Source organism: Budorcas taxicolor, chromosome 7 (genome assembly GCF_023091745.1).
Source record: "Budorcas taxicolor isolate Tak-1 chromosome 7, Takin1.1, whole genome shotgun sequence".
In the NCBI taxonomy this organism is placed as follows: Eukaryota; Metazoa; Chordata; class Mammalia; order Artiodactyla; family Bovidae; genus Budorcas; species Budorcas taxicolor.
Window position 1 is genome coordinate 43,221,771 of NC_068916.1, and position 17,452 is coordinate 43,239,222.

The window sequence follows — 17,452 nt, forward strand, 5'->3', positions numbered from 1 at the left end:
GCAGGCCGCAGACCCAGTGGGAGACCCCGGGATCACCTGACAGGCGTAGGTGATGGCCTCCAGCTGCAGGGCAGATAGGGCCCCGCTGTCTGAGGAGGGTAGGGCGAGGGTGTAGGTGATGTCTGGCGGTGGGACGCTGGACAGCGTGCTGGTCTCCACCACACGGTCCGGGTGCTGCCTCCCGATCTTGGCTGTAGGGATGTGCCGAGGGACCAGGTCAGGGGCGTGGCCTGGACGTGACCAGGGCACTAGGGAGGTCTGCCTGGGGCCAGGATGGGCATGGCACGCCCCAGGAAGTGGAGGGGAGAGCCCATCAGCATAGTGCCAGCAGGTGGCAGATTCCTAAAACCCTCCCAGGTGCAGAGGAAGGCGGCCTGCCTCTCCATTGCAACATCGGCCTGTGGCTGGTTTTGTGCCAGGTGAGGATCACAACCCTGATTACAGAAGAGTCCCTCAGGAGACCACCCTCAGCACCCACACCTGCTCTGGCAGTTTAAGGTTCCCTGGGACCTTCAGAGACCCCTGAAATGGGCACCCCAGGCCAGAGGACCCAGGCCCCAGGCACTGTGCAGCTGGGGGTCTCCATAGCAGGACACTCACACTTGGATGGCACATAGTCAGCGTACGTCTCTGCATGGCCCAGCTCCTCCGCCTCATCCTCCTCAGCCTCGTCGTCCTCCTCAGGCTGACTCTGAGCCTGAGGAGAGGTGCTGTCATACTGGGGACTGTCTTGTCCCCTGCGGCCCGCCAGCCTCCCCGTCAGGGGCAGGGGCCTGGACCACTAGCCAGCCCAGTGACTCAGGTGATGGGAAGGTGTTACCCTCCCCCCCTGCCCCCCACAGCATGGTGCCTCCCTGGGACCCCAGTTTCCCTGTCTGTAAAATAGACCATGCTCCCAAGCTGGCCCAGACTCTGCACACAGTAAGTGCCTGAGTAGCCCTCCCTAGTGCCCAGGAGGGGTGGGCAGGGCTAGGGAAGGTACCTGGCTCACCTGGTAGCTGATGAGAAGTGGGGTGCTGGGGAGGGAGGACACAGGGTCCTCGAGGCCTGTAAATGGCCCACTGGGCGGGAACAGCTGGAGGGGAGAGGCAGGAAGAAGGGGCATGAGCCTGTAGGCCAGAGGTGGGGCTGAAGTGCCTGGATAGGCCCCCAGCCTCCAGGAGGGCTTGCCCGATTGTCCGCATGCCCCTCAGCTGGCTACAAGCCTCCCTCCTGCTGCCTGCCTGCTTAGATCTGCTGCATAAGTAGTAGGGGCACGCAAAGCACTAGATAAGTAAGAATTAGGAACACAACAGGCAGCATGATAAGTAGAGAACACTGCTGTACATTGTATATGAAAGTTAACAGTAAATGCAAGGAGTTCTGGGCACAAGAAAAAAAAAAAGGTTTTCTACTTCTTTTTTTTTTTTTCCTTTTTTGGCTATGCTGTACGGCTTGTGGGCTCTTAGTTCCCCAACCGGGTATTGAACCCAGGCCCCCAACAGTGACAGCGCTGAGTTCTTACCACTGGACCACCAGGGAAGTCCCTCTATCTCTTTATTATTGTATTGATACGAGACAGTGGATGTTCACTGACTTATTGTGGTCCTTTTTCATGACATAGGCAAGTCAGTCGTTGTGCTGTGTGTGCATCTCCTTAAACTTAGTGCCATGTGTCAATTACATCTCAATAAAACTGGAAGGAAAGTAAAAACAAACTTTTGTTTTTTTAATCAAAGTGTAGTTTCCTTTTCTTTTTTTTGGTGGGGGGGTGGGGTGGGCGGCTGTGCTGTGCAGCATGTGGGATCTTAGTTCCCTATCTGAGATCAAACCTGTGCCTCCCTATGTAGAAGCACAGTCTTAGCCCCTGGACCACCAGGGAAGTTTAAAAAAAAAACACACAGTTTTCTTGAAATGAAAATAAAATAGAAATGCGGTACAAGGAGATCAGAAACCTACCCTCAATTCCCTCTCCCGTTTCTTTTTTTTTTGAATTAACAAAAACAAACAAACAGCCTTGGGCTCAGGTTCCTGGAAGGCTGAGTCAGGTTCCTGCAGCCCTGCTGGCCACAGCAGGAGTACGTGTGGGGTTTCAGCTGCCCGCTTGGGCCTGGCAGAGGCTAGGAGCTGATGGGAGGGCCCTGGTGAGGGCAGGGCAGGGTTACTGCCCTACTGGGCCCCTGCAGCCAGAGGTGGGGTTGGGCCTGGGTTGCCTACTGTACCTGCTCTGGGCAAGTCACATCCCCCTGACCCTTCCTGAGGGTCCAGGAGTTTCACGGGCACTGAGCCTGTCAGGGCAGCTGGGCAGATATCCACCAACATCCACTAGTGTGTGCTATGCTCCCCAGAGTCCCCCTTCCCACTGGGAGCCCCTGCATCTTCAGGCCCGCATGGGAGACACGAGCAACCTTGAGTAGCAGCATTGTCTGGGTCTGAACGGCCTTGGCATGGCTGCCAGCTTGGAGGCTGGGTGCACTGACCTTGTCGTGGGCGGAGGGGCCAGTGCTCACGTCCCAGATGGTAGGCACCTGGCTGAGGCTGTCAGCGGGTGGGAAGTCGGGCGTGTCAGCTATGTCTGAGAGGGAGTCCACGGACGAGGAGAAGATGGAAGCGTTGGAGAGGTCATCGAGGTATGAGGAGTCCTGGAAGACAGGCTAGGTATGGGCGGCTGTGAGGCCACACAGGCAGAGCCACAGGTCCAGTCATGCCGTGGATGATGCTTGGCCACAGAAAGAGATAAAGCTCTGACACTCACTACCATGTGGATGGGCCCTGAGAACATGATGCTCAGAGAAGCAGACAGAGAAGGACACGCAGCATGTGATTCCACTGATGGGAAACGTCCAGAACAGGCTGACCCACAAAGTTGAGTGGGTTCCTGGTGGTCAGAGGCTGGGGAGGAGAGGGGAGTGACTGCTCTTGGGGATGGGGTGTCTTCGGGGGGATGACAGAATGTTCTGGAACTAAACAGAGATGACACTTGCATGACTCTGAATGCACTGCAAACACTGAACTACACATTTCAAATGGGTCAACTGTATGGTATGTGAATTATAGCAATAAAGCCGTTTTTTTTTTTTTAAAGGGGGAAAAGTAAGGGGAGGTGAGAGAAAGCAGACCCCACAAGTACACGCTGTAGTCTACTTAGGGCACACCCATCCTTGTGAAGGGGTGATACCAAGATTCAGGGGCCCCCCAGTGCCTGGAGCTGGGGAAGGTGAAGGCCCCAACCACCTCCCTTAGCCCCTCCGTGCCCGAATGTGGGGTATGCTCAGCTGATCACTCCAGAGAAGGAGCCTCCCAGCCTGCTTGACATGGGGCGGGTTATGGACAGACTGTGGTCCCAGAGGGCATGTCAGTGGGAGCATTTCCTGAGCAGGGAGGGGCCAAGGAGGAGGTGGGGCCAAGGCAGAGGAGGAGGGAACAAGCCCTTTGGGAGCAACCAGCGCACCTTCCACAGGTCACTGCCCACTAGGGTGGTCGGAGGGCCACAGCCAAGTGGGCTGAGGCGGGCTGCCAGGAAGGCTGCATTTGTCCCACTAACCTGTGGCAGGGGGTGGGGGAGGCAAGGAAGGTGGGTGGGACAGACCAGCTGGGTCTCTGACCTAGGGACTCAAGATCAGTGGACTCTGGGGAGGAAGGGACACCAGGGAGTGGGGCCCACCCGATGTGCCCGGCTGGGGCCTGGAGGCCGCAGCTGAGCTAGCTCCTGGCTGGGTGGGGGCAGTAGAGGGGGATGTCCCCTCAGCCCCAGGTCACTAAGACTAGGCATCCTGGCTCAGACAGTGCCAAGCCCTGCCCCACCCCCCTGCAGAGTGTTTCTGGGGCTCCCCTCCCACTGATCTACATGGGAACCACCTGCCCCCGCCCTGGGGTGAGGGGACCTCCAGGTGACAATGACCAGCTTCCCCAGACCCCCATGCTCCCATGCTAGCAGGCAGGGGAACCCAAACAGGCAGGTGGGACCTACCGTGCCCAGAGGACAGGGGGAATGGCAGGAAGGGTCATGGCAGGGGCAGGGCCAGGTCAGCCAGTCTGAGGCTGGGGGCCCTAGGAAGATGGCTTCCCACAGCCCAGTTGCTCCTACTGGCCTCTGCCCCCCGCCATGCACAGCCTGGTCTCATGGTGTTGGAGGGACAGACCCCAGCCTCCCCCACTGCCTGCAGTGGCAGGACCCCATGACCTGGTCCAATCCAGGTGAGGCAGTGAATAAAATCTCTGAGGTTGGGACAGAGCAGGAAGGGAAGCAGGAGGGGAATGCCAACCCCAGGAGCAGGAAGAGGTGCTCTGTGATCCACTTGAGGCTCCTGGCCCCCTCACACAAGAGTTGGGTGACTCAACAGGCCAGAGCACCCATCTCGGGACACTGAGCTAGCGAGGGCTGGGGGGTCTGGCGTGCCTGCTCCCTGGCCCATCCCTGGTCAGCTAGGGTCAGAGGTGGCCCATCCCGAGTCTGGTGGACAATGAGGTCCCCAGACACTGAGGCTGGCTGGGGTGGGTCTGGGTACAAGCACGGACAGCTGTCATTGCTGAAATCCCCTGGCACCACATATGCGTGGTCCTCCCAGTGCATGGCACTGAGCTTGGGCAGAGTGATGATGGCCCTGGCCATCATCCAGCAGACCTGGAGCCCTGAGGGGTTGCCCTGCTCCCTGAAGGCAGAACAGTTGCTGAGCAGTGGGCAAGAAGCGGGGCAGGGCTGGGGGGCCAGACCATGGCAGAGTCCCTGGGCTGAAGGGGACTATACCCTCTGAGAGGGCTGCACAGAGACCCTTCCCAGGACAGTGTGCAGGGGAAGGACACCCCCTCCCCCATGGAGGAACCAGGAGGTCAGGTCAAGGTTGGCAGCAGGGACCCCTGCTGTGACAGATGAGAAAGGCACGTCCCCTCCTGGGTCCCTCCCCTAGGAATCCATGGTCCCAGGGTGACCACAAGAAAATACCAGACAAGCCCAGACTGGGGACATCCTGCAGGACAATCGGCCCGGGCTCTCCACCCACAACTGCCCAGGCCCCCACTCCCAAGACGAGACAATGGCAAGACCAAGGGGGCCTGGTGACATGGGGTCCTGGGGCAGAGAGGACAAGGGGATGTGCAGACCTTGGATGAGGATGACATATCAGCACTAGTCCATCAGCTGGGACGCAGGCGGTGCTTAGCTGAGGTATGACCCACGGGGACCCTGAACTGATCCACAGCTTCGCTATAAACCTAACCCTGTTCTGAAAAGTACAATTTATTAAGGAAGCGGGTGCCCTCTCCCCAGTCTGTGGACACTGTCCCTACCAGATGCCCGGAGGGGCAGCCAGCATCATCTGGGGGTCCCTGGATCCTCAGGGGCAAAGGGAGGTGGGGCCTTACTGGGGTCACCAGGGTTGGGGGTGGGGCTCCCAGGGCCCCTCCTGCCCTACGCAGGGTGGGTGTTTGGATGCGAGTGAGAGGGTGCCTGCCCATGTCAGGACCTGACCCTCGGCAGACCCGCAAGACGACTGAACCCAGATCCACCCTCTCTGGGTCCCAAGGCCCAGTTAGGCCAGGGCGGCAGCTCCCCGGCCCTCACCAGAGCCAACGCAGCAGCCTGTGTCCACCCCACCCTCCGTCACCTCCTGACCTGTGTCCCCACCCTGCTCCTTCCACTGCAGCCCCTGAGTGGGGAGCTGGCTGGTTACCCTGACAGTTCTCTCAGCATCCCAGAGACCCCGGACCAGTGAGGAGCTGCGAGGACCTGGAGGAGCTGCCCACGCAGCAATGCCCCCATCTCACATCCACCACCAGTACCCAGCAGGACGGAACAGGACAGCCCCAAGGCTAGACCTGGCTCTGGGTCTGCTCAGCAACCCCTCCCAGCTGGGGAAGCAACACCAGAAACGCCCTTCAGACACAGATCCAGGGCCCCGAGGGCAGACCAGGAAACAGAGGGATGGGAGGACGGGGTCAGGGGGATGGATAAGAGGGGGATAAATGGAAGCAGGGATGGAGGGATGGGAGGACAGAAGGACAGGAAAGGACCATTCCTACCTGTCCCATCAGAGCCCGTCTCAAGCCGTGCCCCACCCCGGCCCATGGAGCCAGTGCTGCCGTGCCCGGAATGCCCCCGAGACTCCAGGTGGGACGGCTCTGGCCCCCCGTTTCCCCCTTGCCTACCCTCCCTGGCTGTCCCCACATCCCACGTGGCTCTGCTCGGAAAACTCCAGCGGAATCACCCTGGCTGCCAAAAAAGCCGGACGGAGCAGCCTCCCCACCCCCACCCTGGTTGTTCCCACGGGCCGGCCCACCCCCCGCAACCCCCCCCCCCCCGCCCCGTTCCACTGCGCCACCCCGCCACCCCGCCGGCCCTGGGCGCCCAGCAGGAGCAGGATTACCTTGCCGATAGTGGCGAACTGCAGCCAGAAGCGCAGCTGGGACATGGTGATGGCAGGGTCTCTGGGAGGCAGAGGGAGCAGCTGCCTCATGACCGCGGGGGCTCAGCCCGGCCGGCCCTCAGCCCTCAGCCCGGGCCCGCCCGGCTGCATTTGCATGTTGGTTTAGTCACCGCCGGCGCCTACTTCCCCTAAGGCCGGCTGACTTTCAGGAAATGATGCCTGCCTGGTAAGTCAGGGCGATTACTGGCAGAGTGCAGAGAATTACTGAACGGGGCGGATTCTAGCCACAGACGGCTGTCAACAATGCCGGCCTGCCGCCACCAGCCTGAACCCTGCTGCTGCCGGCCTGTACCTTGCTGCCCTGGCACCCTCCCCACCCCAGCCTCAGTTTCCCCAAATCGCTGCCCCCCAGAGTCCGGGCCCAACTGCGCCTGGCAGGGACCATGGCTGTCCTGGGGGTGCCCATAGCAGGAACTCAAGGGGCATATACCCCGTGCTGTGGGGAGGAAACCAAGGCTGGCCCCCCTGGGTCTGCCCTAGGTTCCTCAGCCTGCACCCTGAACTTCACTGCCTGTCCTGGCTGCCCTAGAGCTGACTCTCAGTGCCTGCCTCCCCAGGCAGCTCAGCCCAGGGCCTTTGCCCGTGCTGTAGCCTCCCCAACCTCCCACTTGGCCACCCTGGCAGGGCTCTGAGATCCTACCTAGCTCCCATTCCTACCTTGGCGAGGGGTTTCTGTCCTTCCCCCGCTCCATCTCCCCCTGCGACCCATAGCCCAGCACAGAGGCAGAGATACAAACAGGGCCAGCGCCTGGGGGGCACAAAGCCGTCAGGCTAGGCGCCACATCCTGGACTATTTCTTTTGATCACCCCCATCCCAGGACCGTTTGATGCTGGCCCATAACCAGGAGAAGCAGGTGGGCCTGTAGGCCTCCTTGCACCTGCCCAGTGCCCCGGGACTCTAGTTGGGGAGGGTCCCTGAGGTCAGGGACACCTTGGCCCGATGCTGCACCCCCATTCAGTCTGCAGCCCACAGCTGGGGAGGAGGTGGGGGGGCACATGGCCTGGAGGCCACTGCTGAAGACAAGGAACATGTAGAAATGGCAACCAGGAGAGGTAAGGACATACACAGTCTGGCAACAGGGAAACACAAACTGAAACCAGCAGGACACACTCCACACCCACCCAAATGGCTGGATCCATGAAGCCGGCAGGGACCAGTGTGGGAGGATGAGGAGAAACTGGAATCCCACATGGCAGGTGGGCTGTGAAATGGGGCAGCGTCCTCAGAAAAGTCACCCCACGACCCTGTGATTCCATTGCCAGGCACCCATGAGGGGCAACGGAGACACAGGTCCACATGGAAATCCACACATGCACAGCAGCCAAAGGTGAACACTACCACGTGTCCATATCCGGGAGCATCACCCAGCCATGGAAAAGAGGGAAGCCCTGACACTTGCTACCATGTGGACAGACCCCGAGAATACAATGCTCAGTGAGAGAAGCAGACAAAGGACACACCGGGTGTGATTCCACTGATAGGAAATGTCTAGAACAAGCCAATCCACAGACATAGAGAGTGCCTGATTGTCAGAGGCTGGGGAGTCATTGCTAATGAGGATGGGGTTTCTTTTTAGGGTAATGGAATGTTCTGGAATTACATAAAGGTGGTGGTTGTACAGCTGTGCAAATATACTTTGGAGAAATAAATTTTAAGGTGAGTAAATTCTGTCTCAGTTTTAAAAAGAACTACTAGGAGACTGAAATGAAAAGAAGACCCACAAAGGACAAGCACAAACTTTTGTTATTAGATTTCAGGGGCAGGAAACTGGTCGGATTGCCAGAAGTAGGCTCACACTCTGTCCCCTGTATCTCATCACCAGATGGCTGCTCGTCCCTGTCTGGCATGGGGCTGTCCGGCTGCCAGGATGCTCTCGGGTCCCCAGGCCACCACCGGGTGGGCACGTAGGGGTGGGTGAGGCCCATGATGAGACCCTCTTTGGGGAGGGGTCACTGCAGAAGTAGTCAACTAAAATGTGGTCATGCTGGAGTAACGGCTGGTGCCCTTACAAAAAGGAGATCTGGACATGTACAAAGAGAAGACAGGGTGAAGACGGACGTGAGAGGGGAGAGATGGGACCACAATCCTGGGACACCTGGGGCCCAGGTGCTGCGAGAGGCAGGACAGGCCCTCCCCCCAGAGGACCCCGGAGCAGGGGCCTTGGCCATGGAAGTGACCCAGGGGCTTCCCATGGGAAGCAACTCTGCGCTGGCCAGTACCAGGAGCTGTGGGAACTGCTGGCTGGGTAGGCGGGGCCTCCAACTGTGGGAGATACACCCACAACGCAGCAGATGATGCTGCTCCTCCCCCCAACCCGCATAGGATGCTGCCGAGAGTTTGCAAAGCACTTTCCCGAGCTGTGACCTCATCCTGTTTCCCAGAAGCCCAGCTGGCAAATGGACAGCGCCCTCATCCAGGCCCACCTGGGATGCCTGGAGGGACCCTCAGGGCACATGCTCACCCTGGCGAGAGAGAGAGAAGGGCTCAGTGCACTGCAAAGAGTCCCCTTCCCCAGGGCCTGGCAGAGATGCAAGGATCCAGGGAAGATTGTGAGGAAGAGACAGAGTAGCACCTGCTCCCGGGGGGCTGCAGGGGGCTGGGCACTGGGGGGCAGCAGAGGAGGGCGGGGTGGATATCCCTGCAGCCAGGACTCCAGAAAAACCAGAGTGGGGAGGACCAGAGGAGGGCCTGGAAGGGCAGGGGCAGCTGGAGGCACAATGCCTGAAGAGGTGTCTGGAAGGCTGAGCACTCCCCCTCAGCCTGGACCCTAACAAGGCCCCAAACATCCCCCAGAGGAGATTCAGTCACATCTGGAACACATGCTCACAGCAAAGTCTGTACGCGTGTTCACACCAGCACGATTCACAGTAGTCGAAAAGCAGAAATGACCCACCAGTTCATCCACAGGATGGATATACACAATGTGGTCCCTCTACACAGTGGAATATGATTCAGCCAGGAAAAAGGCTAAAGCCCTGACCCTGGCTGCCATATGGAGGGGACCTGAGAACACGATGCTCAGTGAGAGAAGCAGACACAGGAGGACACGTGGGATGTGATCCCACTGATGGGAAACGTCCAGAACAGGCCAATCCACAAAGAGTGGGTTCCTGGTTGTCAGGGGCTGGAAAGGGGGTGGGGGTGACTGGTCATGGGGGAAGGGCTTCTTTTGGGGGATGGAATGTTCTGCATCTGGAGGTGATGGTTGTACAACTGTGAATGTACTAAAACTGCTGAATTGTAAGAAATGCAAATCATATTTCAATTTAAAAAATGAAGAATGAAGAAAAGCCATATCCCCCAAACACACAGTACACCCTAGGCCTGGAGACCCCACATGGGGCCCCTTGAGCTGTCAGGGGTGTAGGGGTCTGAGTGGCTTAGCGCCAACCGTGGTGCACAGTGGAGGGACTCAAGTGGATGCTCCCCTAGCAAGGGTCTAAGTCAACCCATCAGCAACAAGATACCCTGACACAGGGCCTTGGAGTTGATGTGTTATGTCTGTGGGCCACCCGCCAGGGACTCCGACCCCTCCCAGTGTGGGGCACCCCGTAGACATCTGGTTGGTTCTCCCTGAAGCCTCAGCACACATAAGGGGGCACACAAGTGTAGTCACGTGGGTTGCACCTGTGACGTCGGCCTTGGCCGTGTAAGCTGGCACGTGTAACATGCAGGGCAACTGGGTGAAGCAGTGAGAAGAGTGGAAGCGTCAGTCGCTCAGTTGTGTCCAACTCTTTGTGACCCCAAGGACTAGAGGCCGTCAGACTCCCCTGTCCATGGGATTTTCCAGGCAAGAATACTGGAGTAGGTTGTCATTTCCTCCTCCAGGTAATCTTCCCGACCCAGGGATTGAACCTGGGTCTCTTACACTGCTGGCACATTCTTTACCATCTGAGCCACAAGGTGAGGCAGGGTGCTCAGAGATTTTCTGTATCATTTTGGTCACTTTGCTGTGAATCTAAGGTTTTGTTTTGTTTCGTTTTCTATTTTTTGGCCACATCATGTGGCATGCAGGACCTTACCTCCTTGACCAAGGATGGAACCCACATCCCCCTGCATTAGAAGCAAGGAGTTCTAATCTAGTGGACTACCACGGAAGTCCCTGTAAGGCTAACCATTTTAAAGTTCATTGTGTTTCACAAAAACCTTCAAACATACAGAAAAGAGCATCAGGGATGAAATTTTCAGCGGACCCCTCCCTGGCTGGAACTAGGGCTCCTGGCTGTGGCAGTTCAGCGGGCGCCTGGTCTGACTGCCAGGACTGTCCAGACAGAGCTACCTCCAAGTGGGAGCCAGACTGACCTCTTGCCCTAGACCCCCCGAACAAATTCCCTCGGCTGTAGATCCCTCCCAGGTAACTGGTGGATGGGGACCCCACACAGAGGCAGGCTTGACCCCACCAGGTCCTGGGCTCAAGCTAGCTGTGTGGAGCCTCCAGGGAACTGCTCCAGGCCCCAAGGGAAGGCAAGGGAAAGCTTTCTGCTTGTGGGCTGTGAGGGTCACACAGCCCCCCAATAGTCTGTCCCTTTTCACTTTGGCCAGCAGGAAACTCGGGGCTCAGGTTTAGTTACCAAGGGGATGTGTTAGGGCCTGCAGGTGTACACCCACTGCCTGCTCCCAGCCCAGGTCTGCACTCCCCATTCCAAAACTCCTTCTGACATACTAACAGGAGCAACCGCTTCTGATATGTGTCATGGGCCTCGTGAGGGCTTCATGTGATGAAGCGGCTGTAATAAGACTACCCCAAACGCCACGGCTCACAACAGCACATTTATTACTTTATGGTTCTAGAGGTCAGAAGTACGAGATGGGTTCATGGGATTGGTAACCTCTGGAGGCTCCAGTGGAGCACTGGCTCCCTGCTTTTCCAGCTTCTAGAGGTACCGCATCCCTGGCTCGCAGCCCCTCCCTCCATCCTCACAGCCAGCAGAGCAGCATCTCCTGTCTCTAATGCCTCTGACCCTCTACCTCCCTCTTATAAGGACCCTGTGATGACACTGGGACCCCAGGGGTCAACCCCATTTCAGGGGCCTTAGCTTAATCCCACCTGCAAAGTCCCCTCTGCCCCATGAGGTGACACATCCACAGGTCCCAAGATGAGGATGTCTTTGGGGCTATCCCTGTGCCAGCCACCTTGAGATGTCACTCAGTCTGAACCAGGAGCAGAGTGGACCCACCAGGCGGGAGCTGGGCTGGGAACAACCTTGAACGCCAGGCCCACTCTGGACTCTGTCCTGCTTTTGGCTACAGGCACAGCGGTCCCAGGGGAAATGGAGGATGCTGACGACAGAGTCAGACTCTGGCTGCACTACGGTCTCACACCTGTGTGACTCCATGGTCGGCAATGGGGTGAGAGCTCATTTGAAGACGTTTCACTGCTTTAAAGAAGACCTGGTCCAAGTTGACTCCCGCATGGGAGACTAGAGGGTGAGTGGGCCGCAGCCACACTCTGTGAGCTTCTGTGGGGTGGATGTATGACCTCTAATGTGACCTCCAATGACCTGCAATGAGGGTGCTCTTTCCCACCTGAGGCAAGAAGCGGATGCAGTGCCCCAGGGGAATCTTGGCTTGGAAGCTATGTGAATCCTTGACAGAGCCTAGGAGGCGGTGGAAGCGGTGAGTGGGATGGGGAGCGAGGCCCCTGAGTGGCCGCAGGAGCTGGGTCAGCCCACAAAGGCTTCCGCTGGCCCTGGACTTGGCATGGCCCAGGCCTCATCCATCCAGTACAGGATGTCCCAGCAAGGGAACAAGTCTGGACACGGAGTCAGGCCCTGGACCCAGTGGACAAGAGGCCCATCAGCTGCCAGCCCACAACTAGCGAATGCCCAGAGACAAGGGGCCATGGCAGATGCCCTGGGAGTGTGAACCCATCAACCTTCCTCTTCTGGTGGTCAATGGTGTCCTCACGGACCAGTGGCTGGCAGTAGAAACCACAAATCCTTCTAGAGAGTCTGGGAAGCTAGATCCACGGGACTCCTGTCCCCACCCCACTATCCTTGCCCTGGGGGTCTCAGGTGTCCCCAGGGGCAGGCTCTGCTCCCCGGGCCACAAGACCATCATGTCACCTCCTGGGCAGCCATAAAGGTCACTGATGGAACAGCTCAAATGATAAGACGTATCTCGCGTTTAGGGCAGGCGTCCAGGACATGGCATGGGGGCAACGCCTCCACGCTCTGGGATCTCCCTGCCACCCCAGTGCCCAGGTTCTGCCTACCTCATCACATACCTCCTCACGCTGTGTCTCTACAGGGACTTCTGGCAAGGTTAGGGCCACTCTAACCAGGATGACCTCAGCTCTGTCTTTACTAATTGACCCACAAAGTCCCGACAGCCAAGTAGGTCCTCATCCTGAGGTCCCAGGAGGATGCGAATTTGGGGGGATACAGTCACCGCAGCACACACCCCCACTGCCCCATCTAGCTCTCTGGCCAGTCCTTCTGCCCCTAGTGGGTGTAGATCAGTCGGAAGGGCCTTGGCCTGGGTCCATGCGAGTCCAGTAGGCCTGCACTGGCCTGTGTGTGCCATGGCCTTCCTCAGCCTGTCACCTGGTGGGGCCCACGAGCTCCCACTTTACGGAAGGAAACCTGAGCACCTGACACCCCAACCCCAGCCAGTCCACTGGATGGTCCCCAGACTGTGCACTGAGTCTGCGCAGACACAGGAGCCACTTGGGGGCCGAGGATTCCAAGCTTCCAAGGGAGATTCAGCACCACACAGCCCGTTGCCCCTACTTCCTGCCCCCAGGTGGGGGTCACCCTAGCACTAAGGCCCCTCCAGGGGGGCACTGGGCTTCTTCCCGCAGACCCCTCTGCAGCTCTCAATCAAGGGCTGCTGAGTGGAGGGAAGCGTGGCACCACCTGTGAACCCCCTGGACGAGGCATGGGCATTGTGGACCCACCACGACGCCCGAATGGAGAAAGCGCATGGGCAAAGTGCCTGTGATGCGGCCTGTGACCTGCACGCAGGTGAGAGTGACAGCGGATGGGCCCCTGGCCTCAGTGACATGACGTCTGACCCAGCGCCCCTGCTATGGAAAAGTTACACCGGCTATCCCCCCACACAAGACCCGTCCACTGGCACTCACACCTCCAAGAGGTGCACAGCCCAGCCAAGGTCTCCTACCTGAGGAAAATCACTGCTCTTTGGTGGGAAGCTGGGGGCGGTGGCCGCGGGGCCATAGCTGGGGTCCGTGCAGGGCTGGCCCATGATGAAGGAGGAATTCATGAACTGGCTGCAGGAGGAAAAGGAAGCTGAGCTGGTGGGCGTGGTGGGACTCTGTCCACCCACCCAGCATGCAGGACAGAGTTGGGGGGTCACAAGCCTGCAGGAACAATTCTGGCACCTCAGAAACTCTGCTTAGCAAGGGCCCACATGCCCATGTCCCCAGACACGGAACCCCAGAAAAACCCTGAGGCTCTGGCTGCATGTTCTTTTCATGCCCTTTGCACGGGCCATTCCTTGGCCGGATTCCAGGCCTGCTCCTCACCCAGCAAACTCCTATTTATCCTTCAAAACCCAGCTTGCCAACGCCCTTCACGGAGAAGTTGCCCTCCAGGCTCCTTTCAGCCCCATAGTTTCTCACTGCCCATATGAAGTCCCCACAGTGGGGACCTCCCTGGCCCCCTTGTCCCCACTACTGCTGCCTGTCTCCCTGGAGGGTTCTCATTAAGGGAGATCACAGCAGGTCAGTCTAAGGCTTGGGTCTCAACCCTCCTGATTGGACACTGAAACCCCACTCCCCGACTGAGAGCTCTGGTTCCATTTAGCCCCAACTGTGGGATGGAGAGGCAAAGTGAAGCCCCTGTGGGTAGGGGCCCCTAGCAGGACCTTAGGAGCTGGACACTTACTGGCTTTCGCTGGAGAAGGCTGGGTATGTCGTGGGTGAGAAGCTGTTCCACCAGGGGTAGTGCAGCATGGTGTCCTATGACAAAGCAGTGGGCATCAGGGGAGGGGGTCGTGGGGCAGGGTCCCTGGTCCCCCCCAACTGCCCTGGGGCAGGGTCCAGAGGGCACTGGGCCCCTCTCTCACCAGGGCCCTCCCAGCAGGTTCACTGTGCCTCCATTTCCCCAGAGGGCCAGGGTGAACAGGAAGGTCCACAGAATGTGACTGGCTCAGAGAGGGGGCACATGACCCCAACCAACCAGTCAGAGCCTTCCCTGGGATTTTATACTTGCAGCCAGTGGGAGTGACACTGCCTTCAGAAGGCAGGCCTGGGGGACCTGACTGGTCCCAAGATGGGTCCCTATGCAGGCTAGCCAATCAGAGCCTGCCTGGAGACAAAGAGGCTGGCCCTCCCCTGGGGAGGAGAAGGTCCTGGGAGATTACCCAGGAGCTTCCCAGGCCTCATGTAAACTGATGAAGGAGATGACACTCCTGCTCAGGCAGTGCAGCAAATAATACAGAACTGCCAGATAAAATACAGAACAGCCAGTGAAACCTGGCCAGTGAAATTGGAATTTCAGATAAAGAAAAGATAGCTCTTAGAGTCAATACTGTGGGCCAGTCCCAGTGTGGCCTGAGGGGCCACCCCCATGATCAGTGGCCCGAGAAGGACAGGCTCTGTGCACAGCCCAAGAGCCTGCTTTGCGGGCTCCAACTGCCCAGAGCAAAGCTCAGCCCCCACGCAGCACCTCCCTGTACTCAGGTCCCCATCTTGGCCCAAACATCCTCCCCCGGACTCCAGTACCTCAGCCCCCGTGGTCCCCATGTGCTGTCCCTGCAGAGCTCGCCTCCTGGCCCATGGCTGGCTTCCTGGGTCACCACCATGGGACATGGCAAGAGCCTACTCCCTGCGGAAGAGCTCCGTCGTCTGCAAACCTGCCTGTGCTGGGGCTTGCTCTGACCCAGGAATTCTATTCCAGAAGCACACCCCCAGGGACTCATCCAGGAGCAGGGAGAAAACCCATGGCACTATTTATAGCGGCAGAAAACTAGAGTCACCCCAAAGGCCCAACAATGGGGAAATAATTAAGCAGATGCTGGGACGCTGAGGAGGAGGAATCCTGAAGGGTTATTAAGAATGACAGGCGCAGGCTCCAAGCCCACAAAACGGAGAGACATGGTATGTGAGGAAGGAACACACCTCATACCACAAGTCAGAGAGGGCATGGGTGGGCAGAGGCTTGGAGAGAAGCGGGGCTGAGGAGGGCAGGGCCCCTGTGGGCATAGCTGGATGGGCACAGGTGTGCCTGGGGGAAGGCCTGGCCTGAGGCTTTGGGGGGTCTTCAGCTGGATCTGCTTTCACTCCCTCCCCACCAAACAGCGAGGCCTGCTCAACTTGACCTGGTGCTGTGCTCTGCCATGTCAGGGTGCCTCATGGGCACAGCCGGGCACGGGGTGGATCCTGGGTTTGTGCACAATCTACAGCCCCGTCTGATGCTACACTTGGAAGTCTGGGTGTCTCCTGACAGCTCTGGGCCCTTGACCTGGAACTCTGCCTTGCTCCAGAGGCCTAGTGCCCGGCCTCTCTGAACCCCAAGCTGGATCCTCGCTCTCTCCCTCTGCTGGCCTTTCCCTCCCATCCCAGCAGGCGTCGGACGAAGACATGCCCGAGTGTACCTGCTGCTGCTGCTGCGCCTACGCAGCCCACATCCCACTTGCTTCCCCTGCCGAGCAGCTCAAGTCTCCCCACCAAGACATTCAACTTCTTTTCTTTTCTGCAGGGAAGGAGCCCTGTTCTGCTGCAGGCAGGCCGGACTCACTGGAGTATGCCGGCCCCCTCTCCGTGCAAGGCCTCCATACCCTCTGTGATATAAGGAGGCCCAGCCCCCGCAGTCATTCTATCACTTTGCGGTTCTTTACTGCAGCCGTCAGAGCTCAGATGCGAGTGAGCTGTCCCTCGGCAGGTGGAAGCATAAACCAACCGTGGGACATGCAGACGATGGAAAGAAATGGGCTGTGAAGCCATGGAAAGACTCAGAAGAGCCCTGCATGCACATCATTAAAGGGAAGAAGCTAGTCTGAAAAGTCTACACAGTGTCCTAGTGTCCACTCTAGGATTCTGAAAAAGGTGAGCCTCTAGAGAGAGAAGGACGGATGGGGCAGGGGGTTAGGGCAGTGACACTGCTCTGTAATGCCGACCAGTGGGTGTGGGTCACCTGACATCTGTCAAAACCCACAGAACACCTAGCAATAAAAGTGAACCAAACGTCACTATGGCCCTCAGCAGTGATGCTGATGGGCACCGGCTCCTGGGCTCAGCACCCTGAGGACCCTGAGACACTAACGGAGGGGAAGGGAGCAGGGAGGGTTGTATGAGAACTTCCTGTGCAGTTTTCCCATGAACCTAAAACTGCTTCAGAAATAAAGTCTTGAAAAATAAGGAGAAAGAAGTGCTGTGGCAGAGTGGATGAGCGTGACTGGCCGGCATTCCCAGCCATTGACGTCTCATGGGTGGGGGCAGTCACCCAGGCCGAGCGTCCCCAAGGGCTGGCTGTGGTCCTGGCATCAGAAACCTTACAGTAAACCTGTGAGGGACTTGGGGGTGGCACATGACCCCCAGAGGGTCCTCCCCACACACCCAGGGCTGGGGCTCACCTGGACGCTGGGCCCACACAGTGGGGTCTGCAGCGGCGGCGGGCTATATAGGACGCTGCCAGCTGGCGGGGCCTCGTGCGGAGGGAGCTCCCCGTCCATGGCGGGCCCCACTGCCAGCATCAGGGGGCTCCAGGAGCCAGGCTGCAGGGGCAGCTATCTGGGCTTCTTGCTCCGCGGTGGCGGCATCATGACCTGGGGAAAGACAGGCATGTCCCAAGGTTGCCCTCCAACCCCAAAGGGTGGGGAAGGGTGCCTCTGAGGACAGTGGGCTGGGGGTGGCAGGAACCCTAGGGGAACCCTCAGATGACCCCAGCCCACCTGACTACCCCACCCACACAGGGGCTGTGCTCGGGGATCCATCAGCTGCCCCATCACTCCCTCCTAGCCAAATGACAGAGACCTCAAGGATGAGGGCAGCCCCTTGTGGGTGGGGGCCCCGCTGCACTCCCACCCTTGTTCTCAGGCCCCTGAATCCTATGGGCTCCGGGGCCACTCCCGCCACCCACAAATGGAA

The 17,452-nt window shown here is 58.7% G+C and overlaps 1 protein-coding gene across 7 annotated transcripts in view; it reads right to left on the reverse strand.

The window, feature by feature from the left end:
* SBNO2 (strawberry notch homolog 2) overlaps positions 1-17,452 on the reverse strand; it is a 38,854-nt gene that overhangs the window by 10,765 nt on the left and 10,637 nt on the right. For 2 of the 7 annotated variants that reach the window (XM_052642933.1, XM_052642932.1), the window contains 7 exons: positions 16,939-17,130; positions 14,250-14,323; positions 13,525-13,633; positions 2,460-2,633; positions 992-1,075; positions 601-697; positions 37-191 (listed from right to left, as the gene is read on the reverse strand). In XM_052642933.1, the coding sequence (XP_052498893.1) occupies positions 37-191; positions 601-697; positions 992-1,075; positions 2,460-2,633; positions 13,525-13,633; positions 14,250-14,323; positions 16,939-17,058 (813 nt within the window). In that variant the 5' untranslated portion in view covers positions 17,059-17,130. Of the gene's footprint in view, positions 1-36; positions 192-600; positions 698-991; positions 1,076-2,459; positions 2,634-2,734; positions 2,858-6,341; positions 6,633-13,524; positions 13,634-14,249; positions 14,324-16,938; positions 17,131-17,452 lie in introns of those variants that run through there. The other 5 variants (XM_052642934.1, XM_052642935.1, XM_052642937.1 and 2 more) reach the window with 5 other exon arrangements.